The 21,106-nt window shown below is 52.5% G+C and overlaps 7 protein-coding genes across 7 annotated transcripts; 4 read left to right on the top strand and 3 right to left on the bottom strand.

Moving 5' to 3' along the window:
• Positions 1-1,251: 1,251 nt before the first annotated feature.
• On the bottom strand, positions 1,252-2,620 carry CPAR01_05849 (branched-chain amino acid aminotransferase; the record flags this gene model as incomplete). Its single annotated transcript, XM_060490125.1, has 3 exons — positions 1,252-1,617; positions 1,689-2,452; positions 2,551-2,620. The coding sequence occupies 3 exons, from the start codon at positions 2,618-2,620 to the stop codon at positions 1,252-1,254; spliced, it is 1,200 nt and encodes a 399-aa protein (XP_060351591.1).
• A 1,485-nt stretch (positions 2,621-4,105) lies between these two features.
• On the top strand, positions 4,106-6,759 carry CPAR01_05848 (uncharacterized protein; the record flags this gene model as incomplete). The annotated part of the gene is made up of 8 exons (XM_060490124.1): positions 4,106-4,155; positions 4,229-4,348; positions 4,402-4,534; positions 4,601-4,656; positions 4,720-4,842; positions 4,913-5,232; positions 5,310-6,184; positions 6,235-6,759. 8 exons carry the CDS (start codon positions 4,106-4,108, stop codon positions 6,757-6,759), a joined length of 2,202 nt encoding a protein of 733 aa, XP_060351590.1.
• A 432-nt stretch (positions 6,760-7,191) lies between these two features.
• Positions 7,192-8,644, bottom strand: CPAR01_05847 (cytochrome P450 oxidoreductase; the record flags this gene model as incomplete). The annotated part of the gene is made up of 4 exons (XM_060490123.1): positions 7,192-7,612; positions 7,688-7,860; positions 7,944-8,242; positions 8,308-8,644. 4 exons carry the CDS (start codon positions 8,642-8,644, stop codon positions 7,192-7,194), a joined length of 1,230 nt encoding a protein of 409 aa, XP_060351589.1.
• An 803-nt stretch (positions 8,645-9,447) lies between these two features.
• On the top strand, positions 9,448-11,869 carry CPAR01_05846 (uncharacterized protein; the record flags this gene model as incomplete). Its single annotated transcript, XM_060490122.1, has 7 exons — positions 9,448-9,695; positions 9,754-9,773; positions 9,836-9,934; positions 9,988-10,057; positions 10,115-11,097; positions 11,159-11,323; positions 11,403-11,869. The coding sequence occupies 7 exons, from the start codon at positions 9,448-9,450 to the stop codon at positions 11,867-11,869; spliced, it is 2,052 nt and encodes a 683-aa protein (XP_060351588.1).
• Positions 11,870-13,206: 1,337 nt separating this feature from the next.
• Positions 13,207-14,225, top strand: CPAR01_05845 (uncharacterized protein; the record flags this gene model as incomplete). Its single annotated transcript, XM_060490121.1, has 4 exons — positions 13,207-13,365; positions 13,534-13,591; positions 13,711-13,874; positions 14,070-14,225. 4 exons carry the CDS (start codon positions 13,207-13,209, stop codon positions 14,223-14,225), a joined length of 537 nt encoding a protein of 178 aa, XP_060351587.1.
• An 819-nt stretch (positions 14,226-15,044) lies between these two features.
• CPAR01_05844 (glycosyltransferase family 20) lies at positions 15,045-18,067 on the bottom strand (the record flags this gene model as incomplete). Its single annotated transcript, XM_060490120.1, has 4 exons — positions 15,045-15,085; positions 15,140-15,809; positions 15,862-17,842; positions 18,045-18,067. The coding sequence occupies 4 exons, from the start codon at positions 18,065-18,067 to the stop codon at positions 15,045-15,047; spliced, it is 2,715 nt and encodes a 904-aa protein (XP_060351586.1).
• A 1,979-nt stretch (positions 18,068-20,046) lies between these two features.
• Positions 20,047-20,229, top strand: CPAR01_05843 (uncharacterized protein; the record flags this gene model as incomplete). The annotated part of the gene is made up of 1 exon (XM_060490119.1): positions 20,047-20,229. The coding sequence occupies one exon, from the start codon at positions 20,047-20,049 to the stop codon at positions 20,227-20,229; it is 183 nt and encodes a 60-aa protein (XP_060351585.1).
• Between the last annotated feature and the right edge of the window lie 877 nt (positions 20,230-21,106).

Below are 21,106 nucleotides of genomic sequence, written 5' to 3'. Positions count from 1 at the left end.
TGCAGACAAAGAAGGGGCAGGTGGTGGGAGGTGGGAGGATGCAAGCGACACGCCCGTAGCTACCCCTGCCATCCCCGGAGGGTTTCTGCGGGGACATGCAAAACAAGTGGGTCCTCTCGAGAATAAAGTGGACCGAATGTTCGGAGGCAAGAACGGGTATCTGGACCCACCCGGCCGTGTTTGGTTTGTTTAGAGCTGCTAAGCTTCTGCTAGCGCCCGCCAAGCGTGCCGCATCCAAATCCTTAACAATTTCCAAGAGGTCGGCTATCCGCCCTAAGAAAAGGCGACTTTGGTCATGACAATCTCATCTAACCGAAAAAAAAGCCTCATATTTGAGTCTCTCCGTCAAACTTTTTGGCGTGAGGGAATTTTTGGGCAAACATGGTCCCATTGGACCGCCAAGACATTGCTCACTTTTGTTTGCCAAGACTTTTCGTCTCTCCTCCCACTCTTTGGAGTCTCTGGCCTGTTTACTGCGTATGTGTACGAAGCACACGGCTAGTTGTTTTGCATAGCCACGCGGGATACTCGATACAGCTCTCGTGCCCGTCACTTTTCCAGCTTTCTTTTGCCTTCCCATCCCATTAACAGACTGGTCAACAGACGATCAACAGAGCTGACTTGCCCATGTTTGATGACAACTGACAGATCCAATCCAGTTTACGCCCGCGTGTCGCGCCTGGCACGGACTCTGGCGATGCTGGTAAGATTGCATCGCATGCCTGACCGTCCCAGACTGTTGGAATCAAGCCAGGGTGAACATTGGTCTGTGACACCCGTGATGCCATGAACCGAGAGATGCTTACTGTCGGTTGATCTCTCTTCTCTCCGTGACCTAGCTAGGGCAATGTCCGATGTCACACGGGACTCGCGAACCACAGCCTGTCGCATCTGTCAACCCAAAACTCAATCTTTCTTCGGGACTGACTATCAGAGTAGTCCGTCAAGTCCCAAGTAGCCTGCATCGCACGGCGCCGACACCATGGTACACCGCCCAAGCCAAACAGGCGTGACAAGATGCGCGTCATTCCTACGCGAGGTCCGGTAGTCCGTACATCTGGGTCCAATCAATGCTCTATTTCATTTTGTCGCTTTTTGTGCTTTTAACTGATTTACTCCACTCCGATCAAGCCCTTCCCGGAACATATGTGCGCCACAGAAACTATGCCACTCTAGACAAGTCCTGGCGACGATAATGTCGGATCGCAGATATGACTGAGCCTTCCAACATCCTCTTCCTAAAAGAACACCCTAATCCATCTGATCAACAGTCTGCGCAGACCCATTCGTCTTGGCCTCCCCCACGACCGCCGTGCCGTCCGCCTCGCTGACGACAAAGTTCCATCCAAACTCGTCCTTGAGCTTGCCGAGCTGGATAGCCTGCAGCGTCGACAGAAGCTTCAGGCAGATATCGCCCGCCTCCTCCTGGCTCTCGGGGATGAACGTCACCGTCTCCTCGCCAGCCTTGGCGCTGCTGACGCGCTCCTGAGAGCTGCCGGCGAGGGACTGGGGGGAAGAGGCGTCGACGCGCCGCGTGATGGAGCGGATAGGCACCAGGGCTGCTGCCGTGCCGGCGGCCATGACCTCGGTGAAGGTGGGGAGTTCGCTGTACTTGATCTGTTGTGCATTTTGGATTAGCATAGTTCCTTGAACTTTCCAAGGTGGTATGATAGATGCTCGAAACTCACCACTCGCTTCTCAACCGTCCAGCCGAAGCTACGGCCAATATCCTGGATACTGGCGCTCGTCACGCTGTCAATAACGCACTTGGAATCCGGCACGACAAGCGTAATCTTGTCGCCCTCCTTCTTGGCACCAATGAAACCACTTGTGCTAAACTCGTCAATCTCCTCGTGCTTGACACTGTCGAGATGCAGCGTGATCCCGTATCCCTCGCTCCTCGCGCGGTCACTGAAGCGCAGCACGGGCGCGTAGTTTCCGCCCACCTTGGCGTGTCCGGTACCATTGGGCGCAGCACGGTCAAAGTCGTCGAGAATCAGCGCGTTTACAGGGTGGCTGCCGTGGTAGACGCCCGTGGGGATGACAAACACGGCGAAAATGTACTCCTCGGGCGGGCTGAGGCCCAGCTGGGCGGAGGAACCGTAAAGCTGGGGGCGAATGTACATGGCGGCGCCGGTCCTGTGGGGCGGGACGTAGCCGGCGTTGAGGGAGACGGCGGCCTTGACGGCGGCGATGAAGAGGTCTTCGGGGACGCGGGGCATGGAGGCGACGTCGGCGGAGTGTTGGAGGCGTTTTGCGTTCTTGTCGGCGCGGAAGATGTTGATTTGCTTGTCACCCGGGGCGCGGAAGGCCTTGAGGCCTTCGTAGGCTTGTTGGCCGTAGTTGAGGGCGGGCGCCATGCCGTGGATGCGCATGAAGGGGTCGGCGACGAACTTGAGGGGGGTCCATTTTCCGGTCGTGACGGAGTAGGTGGACTCGATGTGGCCGTTGACTGTAGTTGACGACGTTAGTTTGTGGTTGCTTAACGAAGACGAGCATTGCAAGAGAGGTGGGGTTTAAGGAGGGGCAGTGTTGGGAGGAAGCTCTTACCTTCGCGGATCTTGAAGCCGACGTTGGACCAGTCAATGGTGTTGACCGGAGGGGGCGGGAAGGCAGCCATTGTGAGTATCGTGTGTGATTGTATCGAGACTCGGGAATCGTGTGTTCGTTGATCGCAGGTTGAGTCTGTTGATGTTCGGGACTCGCGGAGGGGTGGATGGCGGGGTGAGTCTTAAGTCAATTGGATCTGACAATTCGATGTGGTTCGATGCTGACGAAAACTGATATCCACTATGGATCTCACGTAATAGCCTCCGTAAAGCTGGTTTCAATACAATACAATGGCAGATTGATCGTGGAGGGGAAATTGGGTCAGGAGTCATAATTTCGTGATTTGCTTGGGCAGAGTTCAAACTTTTGGAGGGGCGCCGATCTCGGGACTGCGGGGTGCCCGCCTCCGCCGTGCGTCTGCCCCTTTTGGTGTGCCGTGATTGGCTCATTGCTTACTGAGATGGCGGGGCGCCCCTGGCGTAGCCTCCGTCTGCCGGAGGGCCGCATCTGCCAGACGCGAGGGGCCGACGGGATGGTGGTAGCAAATATTTGACAGCTCGATGGTAGGTAGACTATTCGTGATTAAGTAGGATCCATTGACTTGATATGATGTCATTCCTGTAGTCTCGCACACGCGACAGCTGCAGGATGGACGGTCGAGGGCACGTGTAGATCAGATGAACTCTGCCGGCGTTGAGGGGAATGTCTTGGGGTTTCTGCCTTGGTGTCCAAGTATAATGCATGCATGTTGTATCAAGTCTATATAAGGCTGCTTGAACTGTACGCAAAGTACTGTCTATCCATTGAATAGACAATGGTTCAACATACAGGTCTTCACATGAGGCATACCAGGGAAGGCACATCGATCGGAGCGGCCCGGTTGATGGCTTCCACGTGGGCCTCTCACTATGGGTCTTGTAGGTTCCCAAGATGGATAGTCACGTTCTCATGGGGAGCAAAATCGAAGAGGCGGATATAACCAACCACATCTTCTTGTTTTTGAGGAGAAGTCTGTAGGTTCTCTAGGTTCTAGAAGGCAATGTTCATGTTAAGCAAGACCGAACGGAGTTTCCGTTTCAAAGTTGAGTATGTGCTGCTCAGGGTAACACAACACCATAGAAGAATGCAGAGTTGAAGAGATGAACCTTCAACCAGTTAGGATAGACCTCGTGATCGGCTCTATACGGCGAGGACCACGAACTTGGGTTGGAGAAGGAGGAGAAAATCAAAGAGGAGTCTTATCAGCGGTGGGTCTTCCCCACGACCGGGATGTGTCACCCGGGCCGCCTGTTTATCAATTACCCTGCAAAGCAAATGTGCGGGGACATTCCAGTCTCTGCCATCTCCCATCTGCCACCCATTCATCCATGGTTCAAACCCATGCGAGCCCATATCATGCCGATAAGACGGGGGGCTGAATCCTTAACCACTTATCGCCTCAGCATTAACGAGCTATCTTCGAGTCCGAGTCCAGCCCGAAGACCCCGGATTACAGACAGAACATAGACTAAGCTGGGTTCAACTACCATAGCGACTAAATTTCCCCTAATGGAACATGCCTCCCGATAGTAGCCTCATACATCTTGACGACTCATACATCTCTACGTACGGGAACAATACATCTCATTGACGCGTCTTGGATCATCATTTACTGCGGAGCCTGGACCCTCCACTCCAGAAACCCACCCTATCGCAGCAACGCCAGCCTCTACCCTCTGGGGCTTCTTGACGTCTCCCTTGTGGTGATGGACGATGCTCGATATGCCAAACGAGCACGCCAGGCCTGCGAGCCATGTCGGTACGGAGGATCCGTGGTTCTTGCTATTCATAAGACTCTAACAACAATGATAGTCGCAAAAAGTCAAAGTGCCCAGGCGAGCGTCCTACATGCTCATATTGTGAGCGACTGGGACAACAATGCGTTTACAATGCGCCTGGCGGCGAGGTGCCAGACTCGCAACTCACAAAGCACAACAGAGAGATGGTTCGTTTTCCAGTCTAGGTTTGACTTGAGTATGCGACGGTGCTAATTCGAGGTCCGCGTCGTTAGGAAACCCGACTCAATAGTCTAGAGGATAAGATGGACCGCTTGATCCAGCATCTGAGGTTCGCCAACATTGTTCAGGCAGCACAGTAGCAAAAGCAACTCACGTTTCTAACTTGAAGTAGTCCTGTGTCACATCATACCCAACCATCCGTCGCGTCTCGCCATGTGCTCTCACCAAGGCTCAGCGTATCTGCAGAGGAAGTAGGCCCAAAACCAGACTCAGCTCCGCCAGCATGGAGTCCTACGTATGTAAACGTCAATCATGCAATCGATTCCATTCTCATCCCAAACATCTGCTTATACTCGACAACCCAGAAGCCCATCAAGTGCCGCCGAGGCGCAGTTGATGGACACAGGGCGTCGCTACCTCTTATGGTTCCACGCCCAGCCCATCACCCTATTCGCTGAGGAGACCTTTCTGCATTCTCTCGCCTCGCGAGATCCAGAGCTGATCCTATCGCTCCAAGCCCTGGTCCTAAGATGTCCGCCAGGGTCCCTCACGAACCAGATCAAACAGCAGGTGGACGACCTCGCAAGATCGGCCCGCCGCATGGTCATGGAGCGAGTCACGGAAGGGCGCGTCGAGCTGTCGACGTTGCAGTCACTATGTCTCCTGAGCATGTTTGATTTCGCCAGTAAGTGTTCCGAAAAGGAGTCATTCCTTCATCATCATCATCATCATCATCATCACCTAGCTGACATGCCCTCGTAGCTGGTAACATTATGCAGTCCGGGCTTAGCATCACCACGGCGAGCCACCTCGCGCACAGCATCCCACCAACAAACAACCCCAACAACGCTCAAGAAAGGAACTACTGCCTCAGGACAATCATCGTCCTCCAGCATCTCCAGGGCTGCATAATGCCCGCCCCGCGACTCATGGGCGCCCTCCCGGGCCCCTCCTCCACCAACAGCGGCTCTCACGTCCTCGGTCTCACAGCATACTGCGGCATCCCAGAGTACAACCTCGACGACAACCCAGACAAGAACATCTCCACCGTCGCCTCCGACTTCTGCGTCGTCTGGAGAATGGTTCGTGTCTACGCATCCTCCAAAGTCAGCCCCGACGCACCACCGCCCTGGGACTCTCGCTCCGATTACTCCATGGTGCTGCAGAGCCACCACGACATTGACTGCCGAGCGCCGCAGAGGTTCCGCTTCGCAACGAACCGTATCGATCAGCAGAGTCCTGAGTCTCTACAGGCGCAGCGGCAATATTGGATTCCCTTCCTCTTCAGCCAGTTCGTCCACGAGACTATCCCGTGTCTCCTGAACCACCCTTTCCTGCTGTCCATGCGCCTGCGGCATTTCCGACACACCATACCCGTACATTTCATCCAGCAGTCTTTTGAGAGTATGAATCGGACTGCCGGCTGGATCATCTTCTTCTTGGACGTGATTGAGAAGAAGTCGCTGCCGGTCATGGACCCGGTCATGGCGCACTGCGTCGTCATCGTGGCGACAATTCATCTACAGCATAGTTTCGTCCATGATCAGGTACTCAGGAGCAGAGCAAAGTCAGGCTTCGAAAAGTGTATGAACTTTTTACGAAAAACAGGAGCCGTCTGGCCAAGCGTCGCCAACATGGTACGTCGCCCTTTGCCCTTGTCCAATTTACACTCTCAAACTCTTCATAGACGGAACTAACCATCTCTCAGGCAAGCAACCTCCGACGCCTCCAAGACAGCGTCGTAATGAAATCACCCCCTGATCGCGGCGACAACACCTCCCAAAACCGCTCATTCTCCATCAATACCCAACTCCTCTGGGACCTCCTCATCTACGACCGCGCCTGTCGCCCCGACGCAGGCTGGGACCAGTCCATGTTCGGCGCCACCCTCCGCTCCGACGCCCGCGAGCTCTCCACCGAGACGGGCGCCGCTGAATTTGACCTCGTCGGCTCAGCCGGCATCTCGGGCCACAAGGCTGTGCCCAATGACGTGGGCGTGTACGCTCCCAATGACGACATTGCGCCTGTGTCGATTGCGGAACAGGCCCCAACTTCGTCGCACCTGGTCGGGCAGGGGCTGGGTGATATGGGGCCGTCGTTTGAGGATATCTTTTTCGAGGGCGTAGGACCGTTTGGGGATCAGTCGAATCGTTTTATTGAGGCGAATGATTACGGGAGAGCGATTGATGATTGGTTGAATCTTGAGAATTAGCACATTATCATGACAAAAAGCTGTACAGCAATAACGACTCTATCTCCATTCACAGTCTATCACAATGTCTTCGTGCCCGTTAGATGATCTCTTAGTGTGATCCTTGGTTGCTCCCAGTTCCAGTCAAAACATCCATATCGGCCTCAACATCGTTCTTGTGGCGATTCCAGAATGTCTTCATCTCCAGATGATTGGCCCAAGCATTATCACCAAAGGCTTAGGAACGCTTAGGAACGAAACCGGTCTGAATGTAAGATCACCTTATAGGCAGCACAATTCGAAGTGATCATTCTGATCAACACGCCAGAGAAGTCGCTAATCAATTTGTCTCCTTGCGCACCCAAAATCAAGGCTTCAACCAAACTCGCGAAGCACTCAACAACAAACGAAATGCTAGTCTACAATATGACGTCCACTGCTCTCCGTCGATGCTCACCAAGCCAACCCCTCAATCTGCCCCTGCCCAGCCCCACAATCAAGACTCCGACAAAACGACACATCCTCCCCCGTCTTGTCAGAGACATCGTGCTTGGGCGTCGCTGGCCAAATCTCGCCGCCCTCCTTATCTTCTTGCTCCTTGTGCCGCATCACAAGGTTCCGCGTAATCTCTTGGAAGAAGAGCGGTCCCTTTTCTACGCGCGGGTGGAGCTCCCCGTTCATGAAAACGCCCGCGTTCAAATTCTTCTGCGCGCCGTTGCAGAGGTCTTTGTCTTCGCGGAGGACCTGCTTGAAGAAGTCCGAGATGTAGTTGAAGGCTTCGTCGGTGGCTTTGTTGTGGCGGTAGACTTCGTATTCCATCTTGGATTGGGTTGATGAGACCGGGACGCAGCGTTGGATGTACATGAAGTCTGGGCTATGTAGACAAAATTGTTAGCCAGCATTCTTATGTGCTTTGAAAGTTTGTGAGTCGAGGGGGAGGGATTCTTACGTGACCGTCATGGATGCGTTAGGGTAGAGGTAGCAGCTGTGAATGCCCAGACCAGGAACGGTCTCCTTGTCGACGTTCCAGTGCTGGATCCAGTTTCCTTGCGTTTCGACCCAGTACCTTGTCAGGTCAGTGGTAGCAGCCACTGCAGGGTGACCAGTCTGGCAATGATAGCACTACGTTTTGATATCACAGTCAGCCTCAATCTCCGGAGAACACCCAAGCTCTCACAACTCAAGGATAAAATTTGCAAACGTACCTCATTGTAGTTATCCGCAAGCGTCTTCCAGTTGTAATCACCCAGCATGTCCCACGTGTGATCAAAGTGGTAGTCATCCAAATTAAACCCCTCCAACCGCGGCTGCGTATCCACCTCGGCGAAGAACTCCTCCCACGGTACCGACGGCTTCTCCGCGCCATCCAGATTCACCCAGATGAAGCCGAGCTGATCTACATGAACATGGACCTTGAACAGACTGTTCTTGCTTTTATCGAACGAGGGCAGCTCTTGGTACTTGGGCGCCTTGGCCAGCTTGCCGTCGAACCCATACGACCATGCTAATATACTAGGGTAAGCATTGCACATTCTGACCGATAGAATCTTGTTGAATAAAGTAACTTACCGTGATAGTTGCAAGCAAGCACACTCATATGTCCGCTGTCCTTCTCCACCAGGGGGTACGCGCGGTGCCGGCAAATGTTGTGGTGACCCCTGATCTCGCCCTTGCGGTCCTTGACGAGAAAGAAGTTGAAGCCCGCCTGGGTAATCTGCACAAAGTCACCAGCCTCGACGAAGCGCGCCTTGTGAGAGACGAGCATCCATCGTTTAGAGAAGATGGCTCGCCTCTCTAGCTCGTACATGGCTGGAGAGCGGTACCATATCGCGGGCAGAGCACGGACGGCCTTTGGCTCGTCGGGTTCCGTTGCGGCGGAAGGTTTGCTGAGGCCGAACCAGCTCATGTTTGCAAAAATACGCTGGGATACAAGATAGAGAGATTTTGGTATAAATCTGGTTCAAAAGACTTTGTTGAACAAGCTCTAGAGTATGACAGGGAGTTGGACTGACAAAATGCGAAAAGAAATCTCGTCTTTAGCTCACGATTATACTAGCTTGCGGAAGATGTTGCAATATTCACTATTTGTAACAGTACACACAATCCCTGTTCATGATAACGACTCCGCAGTCCGGAGTCTACTCCATCGCTGTGAGGTATGCAATGGGGATCATCCCTTCGAACGTCGGAGTACGGAACCGAGAAAGTGGGGACGGACCGGGCCTCCGGATCCATCTAATCCGGTGGATTACCCCGATCCAGGAGATAAACGTCCTTGTCCGCCTCCGTGGCGTCCCTATCTTGAGCCATTGAGAAACTCTACGCCTATCGGTTTGTTATGATTGTCTCACATTCGATTTGCTCAGAGGATATGGAGGTTTGATGTTGCAATGGGAACGACGCCCGTACAGTTTGTTCTTATCTGCACTCCGCGCATCACACGGGCCGTCTCCGATCACCCTAATCACGCGGAGCCATCTCTGGCCCTGCTTGTCCGCATCATGCAATGACAGTCTCTGGACTTATCAAAATACCTTACCTGCATTAAACTTTGACTTGTGACACTACATCATTGGCATATCAAACTTATCTCTAAACTTTCTGATCTTGATTCTAAGACTATCACAATCTGGCACCTGCAATATCAATCCCCCTTGCAAACTTGATCAAAATCCATTGTGACACCTAGCAGAGGCTCATGACCTTACAATGACGGCGAATGGTAAAGTAGAATCGATGGCCAACGGCAGCACACATCACACCGTCAATGGTGTCAATGGCCGTCTGAATGGCAGTTATTCGGCGGCAGAGGCACCACACAGCACAAATGAGACCTCATCACATGTCCATATCAACGGCACCTCCAACCGTGTCAACAGTAGCTATGTTGATCAATTTGACAATGACACCCCCAAAAAGGATCGCCAGCGGCTTCGTGTAACCATCATAGGTGCTGGGTGAGTAGACAGACCCATGGAATATGAGAGAGAATCTTGGCTTATGGAACTGTGACAGAGTATCCGGTATCTCGATGGGTGAGTCTTGATGATTCTCACTGGCTACTGTCGATCCCGTGGCTGACTGCTCTAAACCACAGCCTACAAACTTCAAAAGCATCTCAAAGACTATGTCAAGATACATATCCTTGAAAAGTCACCTGAACTTGGCGGGACTTGGTTCGAGAACAGATACCCAGGTTGGTACCCCCTTGATATGACCTGCAAAGATGACTTCACTCACTTTCCATAGGCTGCGCATGCGATGTTCCAAGTCACTGCTATCAGTTCAGCTTCGCGCCAAATCCCGACTGGTCACGGTTGTAAGCATGGCATGTCTTCGAGCAAGTAGCATCCGGTAAACTGATTTTATCACGCAGCTATGCTTCATCTCAGGAGATTCAGGCTTATCTTGACGGTGTAGCACGCCATTTCGATCTGCGCAAGTTCATCAAATTCAACACAACAGTGACCAAAGTAGAGTGGTCGGAAGATTCCGGCACATGGTCTGTAAACACCGCGGATGGATCAACGCTCGTATCCGAGATTCTCGTCAACGCCAGCGGCATTCTCAACAACTTCCAAATGCCAAATATTGAGGGATTCGAGAATTTTGCCGGCCCTGTGCTTCACACAGCCAACTGGGATTCGTCCGTAAACCTGGGCGGTCAACGAGTCGGCGTTATCGGGGCGGGCGCGAGTTCCGTTCAACTGCTCCCCGAGATCCAAACAGAAGCTCGCAAAATCAGTGTCTTCATCCGAACACCGTCGTGGATATCTCCGCCGGTAGCCCTGCCAGAGGCCAATCGTCCCGGACACACATACGGCATAGACGAAAAGGAAGCGTTCAGAGAAGATGAGAAGGAGTATCTCGAAACCAGAAAAGGTCTAGAATCGCAGTTCAACGGAATGTTCCAGGCTTTTTTCAAGGCGAATCCAGAGCAGAGAACTATGCGCCAGCGGTTCGAGACGAGAATGAGGAGTCTCATCCAAGACAAGACTTTGCAAGACCAGCTCGTCCCAAAGTTCGAAGCGGGATGTCGACGGATCAACCCAGGGGAGAGGTATCTACTGACACTACAAGAGCCCAATGTCGAGCCGGTGTTTGACGGAATTGAGAGAATCACAGCCAGCGGTATCGTCGCGGGTGGTGTTGAGTACCCTGCCGATGTTTTGATCGCTGCGACAGGCTTCAACACCTCGTTCCGACCTCGTTTCCCGATTCTTGGCCGCAACGGCGTCAACTTGCAAGATCTGTGGGCTGATGAGCCAACATCATATTGCGGGACCGGGGTCTCTGGGTTCCCCAATTACATGGTCTTCCTGGGCCCCAACACACCAATTTCAAACGGAAGCCTCATGGGTACGTCGTCTTTTGAGTAGATGTCATTGTTGTTGAGCGACGACTAAGTAGGTCCTTCCAGGCCCCATCGAGGCGACGGGAGATTACTTTATCAGAATCCTCTCAAAGGTCATCAGACAGCGCGTCAAATCCTTTGACGTAAGACCAGAAGCGCAAAGCGACTTTGATAAGCATACTCAAGAGTTCATGAAGAACATGGTGTGGACGGGCACATGTCGCAGTTGGTGTAAGTAAACAACAACCTCCGAGCACCAACCGCGCTCTCAACTTGAGAAATCGCATTCACTGACAGTGTGTACAAATAGTCAAGAAGGGCGTCACAGGAAAAGTCAGCGCCCTCTGGCCAGGAAGTTCCCTTCACTACATGCAATGCTTGGCTGAGGACCGGTGGGAAGACTACGACTGGCGCTACGACGGTGAAAGGTACTCGTACTGGCGCGAGGGCTTCTCCTGGATCGAGCAGCCCGAGAAGGATCCACTCGGTATCGACCAGCGGGAGTATGCGACGTCCATGACTACCATCCCCCACAGGGCTTCTGATCTCAGCTTCTACCTGCAGAAGGCCGAGTCTCTCCCGCCAGGAGCGGTTGCGTTTGTCCCTCAGGCTCACGAACAGAAGCAGTATGTTGAAGAGGACGTGAAGATAGTGAACAATTTGGAGGGGTCTGGAAAGAAGGATGTCTCAGATGTCGTCAAAGACCAGACTTGTGCGTCTGCTCAGAGTATTCAGAACATCGAAGCTCTCAGACCGAGTGTTATGGTCCCGGTCTAAGAGGCAGGCGGTCATAGATGATTCCTTATATTTGCAGCTTCCTTGCAACCGCGATCGGACTCTGTTAGCATATAATTGTCGGAAATACTAGAAATTAGAGGAATGATTCTAAAGCATCTAGCAACAGCTATGGCGACCAAGTATTTTATGGATATGAAGTAATGCCCAACACTAGAGGAAATCTACAACAAGAAGATATCTAGGAGAAGAAGGATCACCGCCGAGGGGTAAGCTGTGAAGCGTCAAGGGAATTCGGGGCGAGTAGTTCCTGTGGACATGGCCAGTGTAGTCAAATCTTTGATTCACGGGTTCGATTTTGTTCCGTGTGTCTGTGAGTTTCACCGAAGGTAGAAAGGGTAAACGAAATTGGTCGTCGGATACTCGTCCATGTTAGCAAGAACATTTTCAAACTCCATAATTTGCTTACAGGAATTCCGTTGCCTAATCCGGCTCAAGAGAATCAAGACGATGTATCGCGGTATAAACAGCCACGCAGAAGTCTCAGGGCTTAATGAAGAATAAATCGAATTAAGCCCTCCAATTTTTGAACCCTAATTCAACTACGATTAGGTATGATTCTAACCAAGACGGCAATTATATACTATTCAACTCGTGGAATTGGTGTTTTCCACGTACCAGGAACCAAATCACGTCTTACACGCCCAAGAGCCCCCCCATAGGAGTTTATATCTCCACCCCCAGCAAATCATCCCAGTCTTACCCCAGACTTGCCAACCTCGCCAGCAATTCACCCACTTACAATTGATCATGTCCTAGCTTCACCAAAATCAAACCACATGAATTTCAACGTCGTACCTAGCTGAACAGAGTCTCACATTCAAATTCATACATCATTGTCTGGACCGGAACGCGGTCCGGACGTGTGTCATTGTGCAGGACGAAAGTCAAAGTGGGGACGGACCGGTATCTCCGTGGCCCACGGGGACGATGAACCGCATTTCAAGGTGTTCCCACTCCACCACCATCCATCCCCTCCAAACCCCTCCATTCCCCCGCCTTTTGTCTCGACAGACAAGACTAGTTATGGCCTGGCTTGCTCCCACCGATGGCGGGCAACGAAGTGGTAAGCAAAGAAATTTACCGAATTAAGTAATTCTTCCCTGCCCTTTCGCCCCAGAGTTGACATATCACTTAGAATAGCTACCTCGTCTTGCAATACGTACCTACATGCTCCGAAGTAGACAGACCCTGTAAAGAATAGAAGCTTGGTCCCTTCTTCTCCTCTCTTAGTCCACCTGAAATCATCCATCCAAGCGCCATCTCTCCCGTTTTGACTAACACCCATTCCGCACTTCACGAGGCTCTCAAAACAAGCCATGGCTTCATCAATGGAAGTAGAATGCTACCTCCTCTCATCCAACCCAGACGCCCCAAATAGCCCCCTCCCCGTAATCCACTACAGAAACGTCCTCCCGGAACCCCGGAATGAGGAGTCGGTGACGGAGTTCCTGACCCGGAACCGGTGGGAGAAGAGGGTGAGTCTGTCATGATCACATCACAATGTGCAACCTAGACCTCAACTTTCCTTTTCCGCTACCTTTCTCACTTCAAGATCTCTCATCACCGTCACGATAAGTGCCTCAGATATCTAGTGAGAGTAAAACATCCATTCTCAACTGACACTTCCGCGTCCCCGGCAAAAGGGTACCTGGGGCCACATCCCCATCCGCCACTTCCACCCTAACAGCCACGAGTGCTACGGTACGTCCAACTAGACTCATCGCCCCAACCAATATTCTTCCATTCCCTCCCATACCACATCGACTTGATCTCGAGCCGTGAAGGAGAAAGCTCTAGACAAGTATCTAACCAACTCAAAGGCATCTTCAGCGGCTACTCAACCCTCCTAATCGGCAAAATCAACGAAGGCACAGGCCAAGAAATCTGCGTATCGACGGGCGACGTCATTGTTCTCCCCGCGGGCACGGCACATTCTTGTCTCGAGAGCTCGGAAGATTATCGATATATCGGTGTCTACCCCGAGGTCAGTCTATTTACTCCTGTTCACGCTATACTCACCCTTTTCATAACACACCCTGCATCTGTTTCATGCCACCATGCTTCCCTCTTCTTCTCCAGATATACCAATTACCTTTCAGCTACTTTTATTCATCTTAGTAGCCACATCATATAAAACAATGGCATAAGGCAACTAGCTTACACTGTACACATAATCTAGGGTTGTCCAAGATGGGTGAATGAGATGGGCAAAAAGCCAGCCGGTACTTTCAGCCCCGTCATCAGAGATGTAGGCATGCCGGAACGGGATCCAGTATACGGAGTAGATGGGCCGTTGATGAGACTCTGGCATCGGAATGTGCTAGCAAAGTTGTAAAGAGCGGCGATGGAGATAGGAACATTTGTGACGATACACATGATATACATCACTCACGAGAAACGTCACGTAACTTGGTGGGAAGGCTAGTCATTCATCCATATGTGAGCATGCCGTGATAGTTGGTATGATGCTACCCACGCCTCAATCTAAACCTCTGCAATCCTTCTAATCTTCATGCGTCTTTCCTCATCCCATTTCGTACAAATACATGGACAGGTACCCTAATGATACCAAGGGGGCTCGTCTCTACCCTTAGCCCCCGATTACACACGATACGCAACAACAAGAATTTGATAATACAGCAGAGTAGGGGGTTGTGTACTCAGAAAAGTGGTAAAGCGTTTCAAGGTCAGTCATCTGCATCGTCACAAGCTTCACGTTAAAATCCGCAGGCAGCGAACATAACTAAGCGTTAACTCGTGAGGTGTGTGTGGTACTGAAGAAGAAACAAGAACTGGGAAAAAGAGTAAAAGAGAAAAAAAGACATTAGGAAATATTCCTTTGCGAGAGTCGCCCCTCGTATGCGTATGATGCATGCCAATGCAGTCGTCATCGTTTCCCAAATGCCATGTTCGTGATCCTTCCTTCGCCGGTAGGAAAGAGTCCAAAAGAAAAAAAAAAAAGGAAATCCTAGCTGCCTTGTTTTATACGCCTTTGCACTCCGTCTCTCCATGCTATCCCACTGTGGTATCATTCCCCTGGTGGCATGGCCAGGTCAATTACGATCAAATGTAGTGCGCCCAAACGTTGGCAGCACAGGATTCACAGCGTAGAGCCGTTTGCTCGACTTCACAGTAGCCCTACTGAGAGCTCGCTTTACTGAGTAGTGGCAAGCTTCTGGAGAGCTAGCAAGACACCTAGTCACAATTAATACTTGAGTACGAGATTGAGCAGAGAGACAATCAACTTACCGCTCACACCTTGTGTCAATGTCGCACCAGCCTCAGTATTGCGGCTGTGCAAGCTGACAGTTACAACATCCTCGACAACCTTGTCTTCTCCAAGGGCGTTGGCCCACTTGAACACCTTTTCATCCTCACGCCCGTCACCAACGACCATGAGGAAGTCAACAGGGCTCTTGTGTTCCGAGTCAGGGGCCATGTGGACGCGGAGATCATCAAAGATCTTTTCTGCCGCGGTGCTCTTGGTCCAGTCAATGGGCTCAACAACAATGGAGCCATCGAGAGGAATGGCGTGGACACGCTGTGCCTCGCATGCATCGTTGACATGACTGGCACAGTCTCCAGCCTGGCGGGCCGCGGACTCGTAATCCTCGGCGCTCTTGTAGTGGAAGATCAAGCTGCAGCGTCGCTCTTCGATTTCAGCACCGGGGGTACGCTCGAGGAAGTAAGTCATGATGGACTTGACGGACTCTTTCCAGCTGGAAATCTGCTCTCTGTCGGCCATCTCCTGCCAGGTGTTCTTGCCGCAGTCCTTGAGGAAGCAGCCGTTCTCCGCAATGAGACCAAGGTTGGGTACGCGGCGGAACAATCGGTCGAGCTCTTCCGGGCGACGGCCGGACATGATATAGACGGTGTTGCGCTCATCGAGCAGAAGCTCGTTCAAGACATCCAGGGTACGCTGCTCCAATTAGACTTGTTAATAAAGCAGAGGTTCTTGAAAGGATTCTTACCTGAGGGCTGACAGGGATGATCTGGTTCATTGGGCCCCAACTAACCAAAGTGCCTTCATAGTCGAGGATAAAGAGGCGTCGATTGCTGCGAGAGTATCGCTGAGCCAGAGTGTTGATGTTGAGACGCGGGACCGAAGTTTGGTCGTGCTTGTGTTGCTCGTCGTATACGCGATCGAGGCGGGATAAGAATTCGCTGAACCAGTGCGATCCAGTGTGGTGCATGACGGCCGAGTAAAGCGCAGTCCAGCGGCGTTCCTTTTCTTCCTCGCCCATCTCGAGTGCTGTCTTGATCGCGTCGGCGCATTGGCGGTAGTCCCAGGGGTTGACCGAAAGCTCGTTGCCGCCAAATAGCGACGATGTACCAGTGAATTCGGACAGAATTAGCGAGCCATGCTTCTTCTCGGAGAAGACCTCGCCATCTTGGCAGAAGAGATACTCGTGCGATGTCAAGTTCATGCCCTCGCGCTGGCTCGTGATCATCAGAGCATCGGCCATGGTCAACAGGGCAAGGTACTGGGGGTAGTCGATATCCTGCTTCAAGTAGACGACGGGTTGGTAGGCCAGGTTGGCCCAGGAAGAGTTGACTCGGGTGACAATGTCACTAACAGTCGCATCCAAATCAGACTTTTCGCTACCGGAGAGGGCGACTTGGATAAGGACAATCTTGTCGCGCCATTCAGGATTCTTGTTCAGGAACAGCTCGTAGGAAAGAAGCTTCTGACGAACGCCGCGAACGTGGTCGAGCTTGTCGCGAGCTACAATGAGCTTCTTGCCCTGGTAGCGCTCCTTCATGATCTCGACCCATCTCTTCACATCGTTGTCGCCGCGGTGTTCGCTAAGGTTGACAGGATCAATGCCGATGGGCAAATTAACCACGTCGACAAAACGATCCTCCAGCTGCAGGCCATCGGTGGTTGCTTCGACACTCAGCAACCTGCTGCAGGTCTGCAAGAAGTGACGAGTGTACTCGTGGATCTGGAACCCAATGAGGTTGGCACCCAACATGCCCTCGAGAAGCTGCTTGCGCACGGCCAAGCATCTGAAAACCTCGGAAGAGGGGAAGGCAACGTGGAGGAAGAAGCCAATCTTGGCGTCGGGCAGCTTCTTGCGCACCATGCCGGGGACGAGCAGCAGGTGGTAGTCGTGTACCCAGATAACGTCGCCGCGCTTCCAATTCTTAACAATCTTGTCGGCAAAGGCCTGGTTGACGTTGACGTAGTACTTCCATGAGTGATCCTCGAAGGCCTTGCTCTTGGGGTTGTCGGGGATCTGGTAGTGGAAGACGGGCCAGAGAATCTGCTTGCAAAAGTGCGAGTAGTGGCCGTCAAAGTCCTTGTCGGAGCAGAAGACGGTCAGCATGTCGTGCTCGGTGGCGAGCCTGTCCTCGATGTCCTGCTTCTGCTGGGTACCCTCGAGGGCGTCGGTGGGCATGCCGAGGGTGCCAACCCAAGTGTATTCTCCAAGCTTGCCATCGCGGGCAGCGGCCTCGGCGGCGTTGCGCAAACCACCGTTGCCCTGGTCGGCGTTCATAACGCGCCAATTGGCGTGGGAAAAGACCCGGTCATGGCTGTCGCTTCTAACGAGCGGCCTAGGCTGGGTGATGCCCTGACGACCAAGTTCTCTAGCCTTCTCGAGGGTGCGACTGTGCTCGGCGATGAAGGCAGGCGGGGGCGAGCTCGCGCGGGACTTGGGCTGGGTGGCTCTAGCACCCCACTTGGGAGAACCTTTGTCGATTGGCGCACCACGCTTGCGCTCTTCGTCGGGGAATATACGGAAACCGTCCTCGTTCGTGAAGGGATCTTTCGGGACAACGTCTTCGGTCGGGGTAATGGGAGGTGTAATGTCGCGGATCGGGTTGAAGAGACTGGGTTGGCTGTCGCCTTCGGTTCGCTGGGACTTGTCGGACTTTTTGGCGCGGCGCAAAGGATCGCCACGTTGAGGCGTTCCGGGGAGGGCGAAGTGGACGGTTTTAGGGAGAAATCTGGACGTTGGCAAATTAGTTCTTGATCTTGCATGACAAGGCGATCGAAATTGAAGCCCAGCAGCCGGTGGGAGTCTTGAATGGTTGCATGAGAAGCATCTGCGCAGAGGGGGGTATCCTGGCAGATACTTCGCTGGCGTCGATGTGACGGAAAGGCAAGTAAAGCAAGCATTTCATATTCTTGAGGCGGAGGAGAGCTTACAATGATGCGATAAATACCGTCATGTTGGGCAATCTGGCTAGTGGCTAGCCGTCTGTGTCGTGAGAAAGTGGGAAAAGGCCTCGGGGAGGTAGATGGTCCGGTTTGGAAGAGGCCGCCGAGTGATGGCAAGGGATGGAGGTTGAATAGAAGTTGACGAGGAGGTCGAGACAGAGGAGACGGGTAGCTTCTAGCAGCTTTTCGTAGGGCAGAACATGTGGGAAGAGTCAAAGTGGTGTGTGGTTGAAAAGATCAAGTGAATGTGTTCTGGTGAGAGGTTTCTCCGTTGTCAAGGCGAGGGAGAGGAACCGAAGGCGAGGTGACGTTGTTCGTTTGTAACAAGGTACCTCTTGCTGAGAAAAAGCCCCTACAAAAGGACGGGATGGTGGATGAACAGACGGAGGGGTGTGTGTTTGTGGCTGAGGTAAAATGTGGGAGAGCAGTGAGAGGTGATTGGATTGATGCTTGTCTCAGACACAGCCGTAGGTGAAATGTGAGTGAGGATTCCTTTAGGTGTCAGGTAAGAAAAGTGAGGATGTAAAGGACTGGAAGATGAGGCGAGGGAGAATTTGGAAATAAAGAGCTGCCGGGAGCTGTGCAATTGTAGTTGCTGCTGTGGCTGCTGCTGCTGCTGCTTGCTGTATTGCTGGGAGCTGCGCAAAATGTACCGTCAGCTTTGAGCTTTTTATTTTCTTGGTTAATCAAGTGCTGGTCCTTGTCCCCGGACCAGCCAGAGCCTGAGCCTTGCGTAATGTAAAATAGCACTGGCTGACACTGGGCTGGGCGGAGGCGCATGCGTCAGGGAAAACACAGGAAACGGTTGGGCCAGTGAGCGATGCAGCTGCGAGGAATCGATCGGGGTGGGTGGAGGGGGAAAAGGGAACAGTGGAAACAGAAGAAGTGAGGATAATATGACGGGTACGGAGAGTGTTGTTTGTGTGTCTACTCTGGTGTGTCTGTACAGAGTATCGTGAAGCGTTTGTCTTGTGTTCTTCTTCTTTCTTCTCCACGATGTTTCGGCATGCAACGTTTTCTCGAGAATATTCCAAAGTGGGGTGGGAATGCCGCTCTCTCGGTCTTTTTTCTCAAACTTTTTCCTTCTCTCACCCTCAACCCTGGGCGAAAAAAAGTCACGATGAGAGGGTGGGATTGGACGGGATGGGACAGGACAGGACAGGACGGGGATTGTACTTTAGTGCGAGTTTAAGGTGAGGGTGAAGTGGATGTGGTGTGGGCGTGGTGGATGTTGAAATTTGACTGGACTGTCACTGACCGGGAGAGCTGCAAGTGTGAAAATGTGGATGGAGCAGCGGGATTGGCCCGGAGGGAACTGGACGGACTCGACTGGGGTGAAGGCTGATGATGATGGGCTGGTGGATGGTCCAGGGGTGTGGAAGCTCTCGGGATGGATTGCAACTGCAAGAGCCTGGAGAGCACGGGAAGTGGAATTGTGAGGATGAAATGATGAAAACCGTCTCCTTGCTGTGTACTGAAGGCATGGGCTGGGGAATGACGGACTGCAATGAAGCAAGCGTAGTTTTTGAAGGTGACGCCATTCGCGGAACGGCCCAGCCCACTCACTTATTCTCTCATTCACTCACTCATCCGATTTTCTCTCTCTGTCTTTCTCTCTAGCCCTCTTACTCTTAGATAACCGGCTGTTTGAGGCCACGAGTGAGATGAGAGAGGTGGAAAGTGAGAATGAGATGAGGGTGAGGATGAGGTTGAGGATGAGAGTGAGAGATAAATCTGGCCGGGAAAGGAAAGAACAAAACAACAAGGTGGACGGACGGGAAGCAACTGCCAACGGACGAGGAACGTCACTGACGTAATGAGGAAACCGAGCTACGTACCCAGGACTCCTAAGCCTTGAGCTTTGAGGCGACGAATGCGAGTGGAAGCTAACGCAGTGCACGGAGACGTACCGTCGACAAGTCGAGACTGCGCAAAACGAGGCTAATGCACGCCGTCTACCAAGACGGAACCGGAGAGATACTCAGAGTCGATGTGTACCTCTTCGTATTGCGGGATAAGTGCTGGACAAGAGAGAGCCTGGAGAGGCAGCTGCAAGATGAGATGCAGCGGGCAAGGTAGACGGGACCTCGAGCCTAGAGATAGAAAAGAGGCTGCCGCTAGCCAGAGAAGCTACCTTGATTCGAACCGGCTATGCGCTCCCTGCGATTGGTAGGTATTCGTATGGTAGATTGTACTTTGGGTAGCTCGTCCGTAGCTTTGGTTGGATTTTGTTGGCCTTTGAGGCTTGCGTGGTGGTTGTGGCGGTGGTGCTATGTTGAGAATCCCGTTGAACCTGTCTTTTTTTGATTCTTGAGGAAATAGGATTGTAGATTATTTCCCCTGATTTTCTAATCTGAGTATGTTTCGCGTTTCGGGTCTGGTCATCAGCGTCCTTCGACTTTTTCTTCGCGGCGTCAAATGTCGTTTTAAGTTGGGCGCCCCGGGGTAGGGTGTTCCACGTCGCAACAGCGATGCACCCTCGACACTGGAGACCGGGTGAACGGCTAGGTAGACGGGGGGAGCTCGACCTCGAGCGAGGGAGGGGTGGGATTGGGAAGTGTGGATGGGTTGGGTTCAATGGGTTGGCCAGCTGCAGCCCTGGCAGTCGACAACTGAACGCACGTGTGGAATGCGACGGACCCGACGGGCCCACGACGGAGCAGACGTCCGGGAGAGTGGACGGCGATGTTCAGAGAAGGGCGACGAAGATGATGAAGTGGACGACGATGAGGCCGAAGACTGGAGAAGATGGAGGGACGCTGAAGGTGGGCGGTAATGCTGACGACGATGCTGAGTTGTAGTGGATAGCTTTAGGAGGTTTTGTTCCGCCAGAGGATCCAACTACACGGAGTATTTTGGTTTGCAGATGCTCGATGAATTCTGAGCTCCAGAAGGTGACGGAGATGGCCCAGGGTAAATCAAGGAAGAGCCGAGAAGATCAAAGAGCTAGTGTGGGGAACGAGAGGACGAGGGACGGGAAGGGAATCGAAGATCGGGATGGCAGGAGACTTTTAACTAGTCACACCCTCACGGCTCGGGGGTGATACTGC

Source organism: Colletotrichum paranaense (assembly GCF_030867605.1).
Source record: "Colletotrichum paranaense strain IMI 384185 chromosome Unknown Scaffold_4.1, whole genome shotgun sequence".
Taxonomy (NCBI): Eukaryota; Fungi; Ascomycota; class Sordariomycetes; order Glomerellales; family Glomerellaceae; genus Colletotrichum; species Colletotrichum paranaense.
This window is presented reverse-complemented; position numbering and strand designations above follow the sequence as displayed.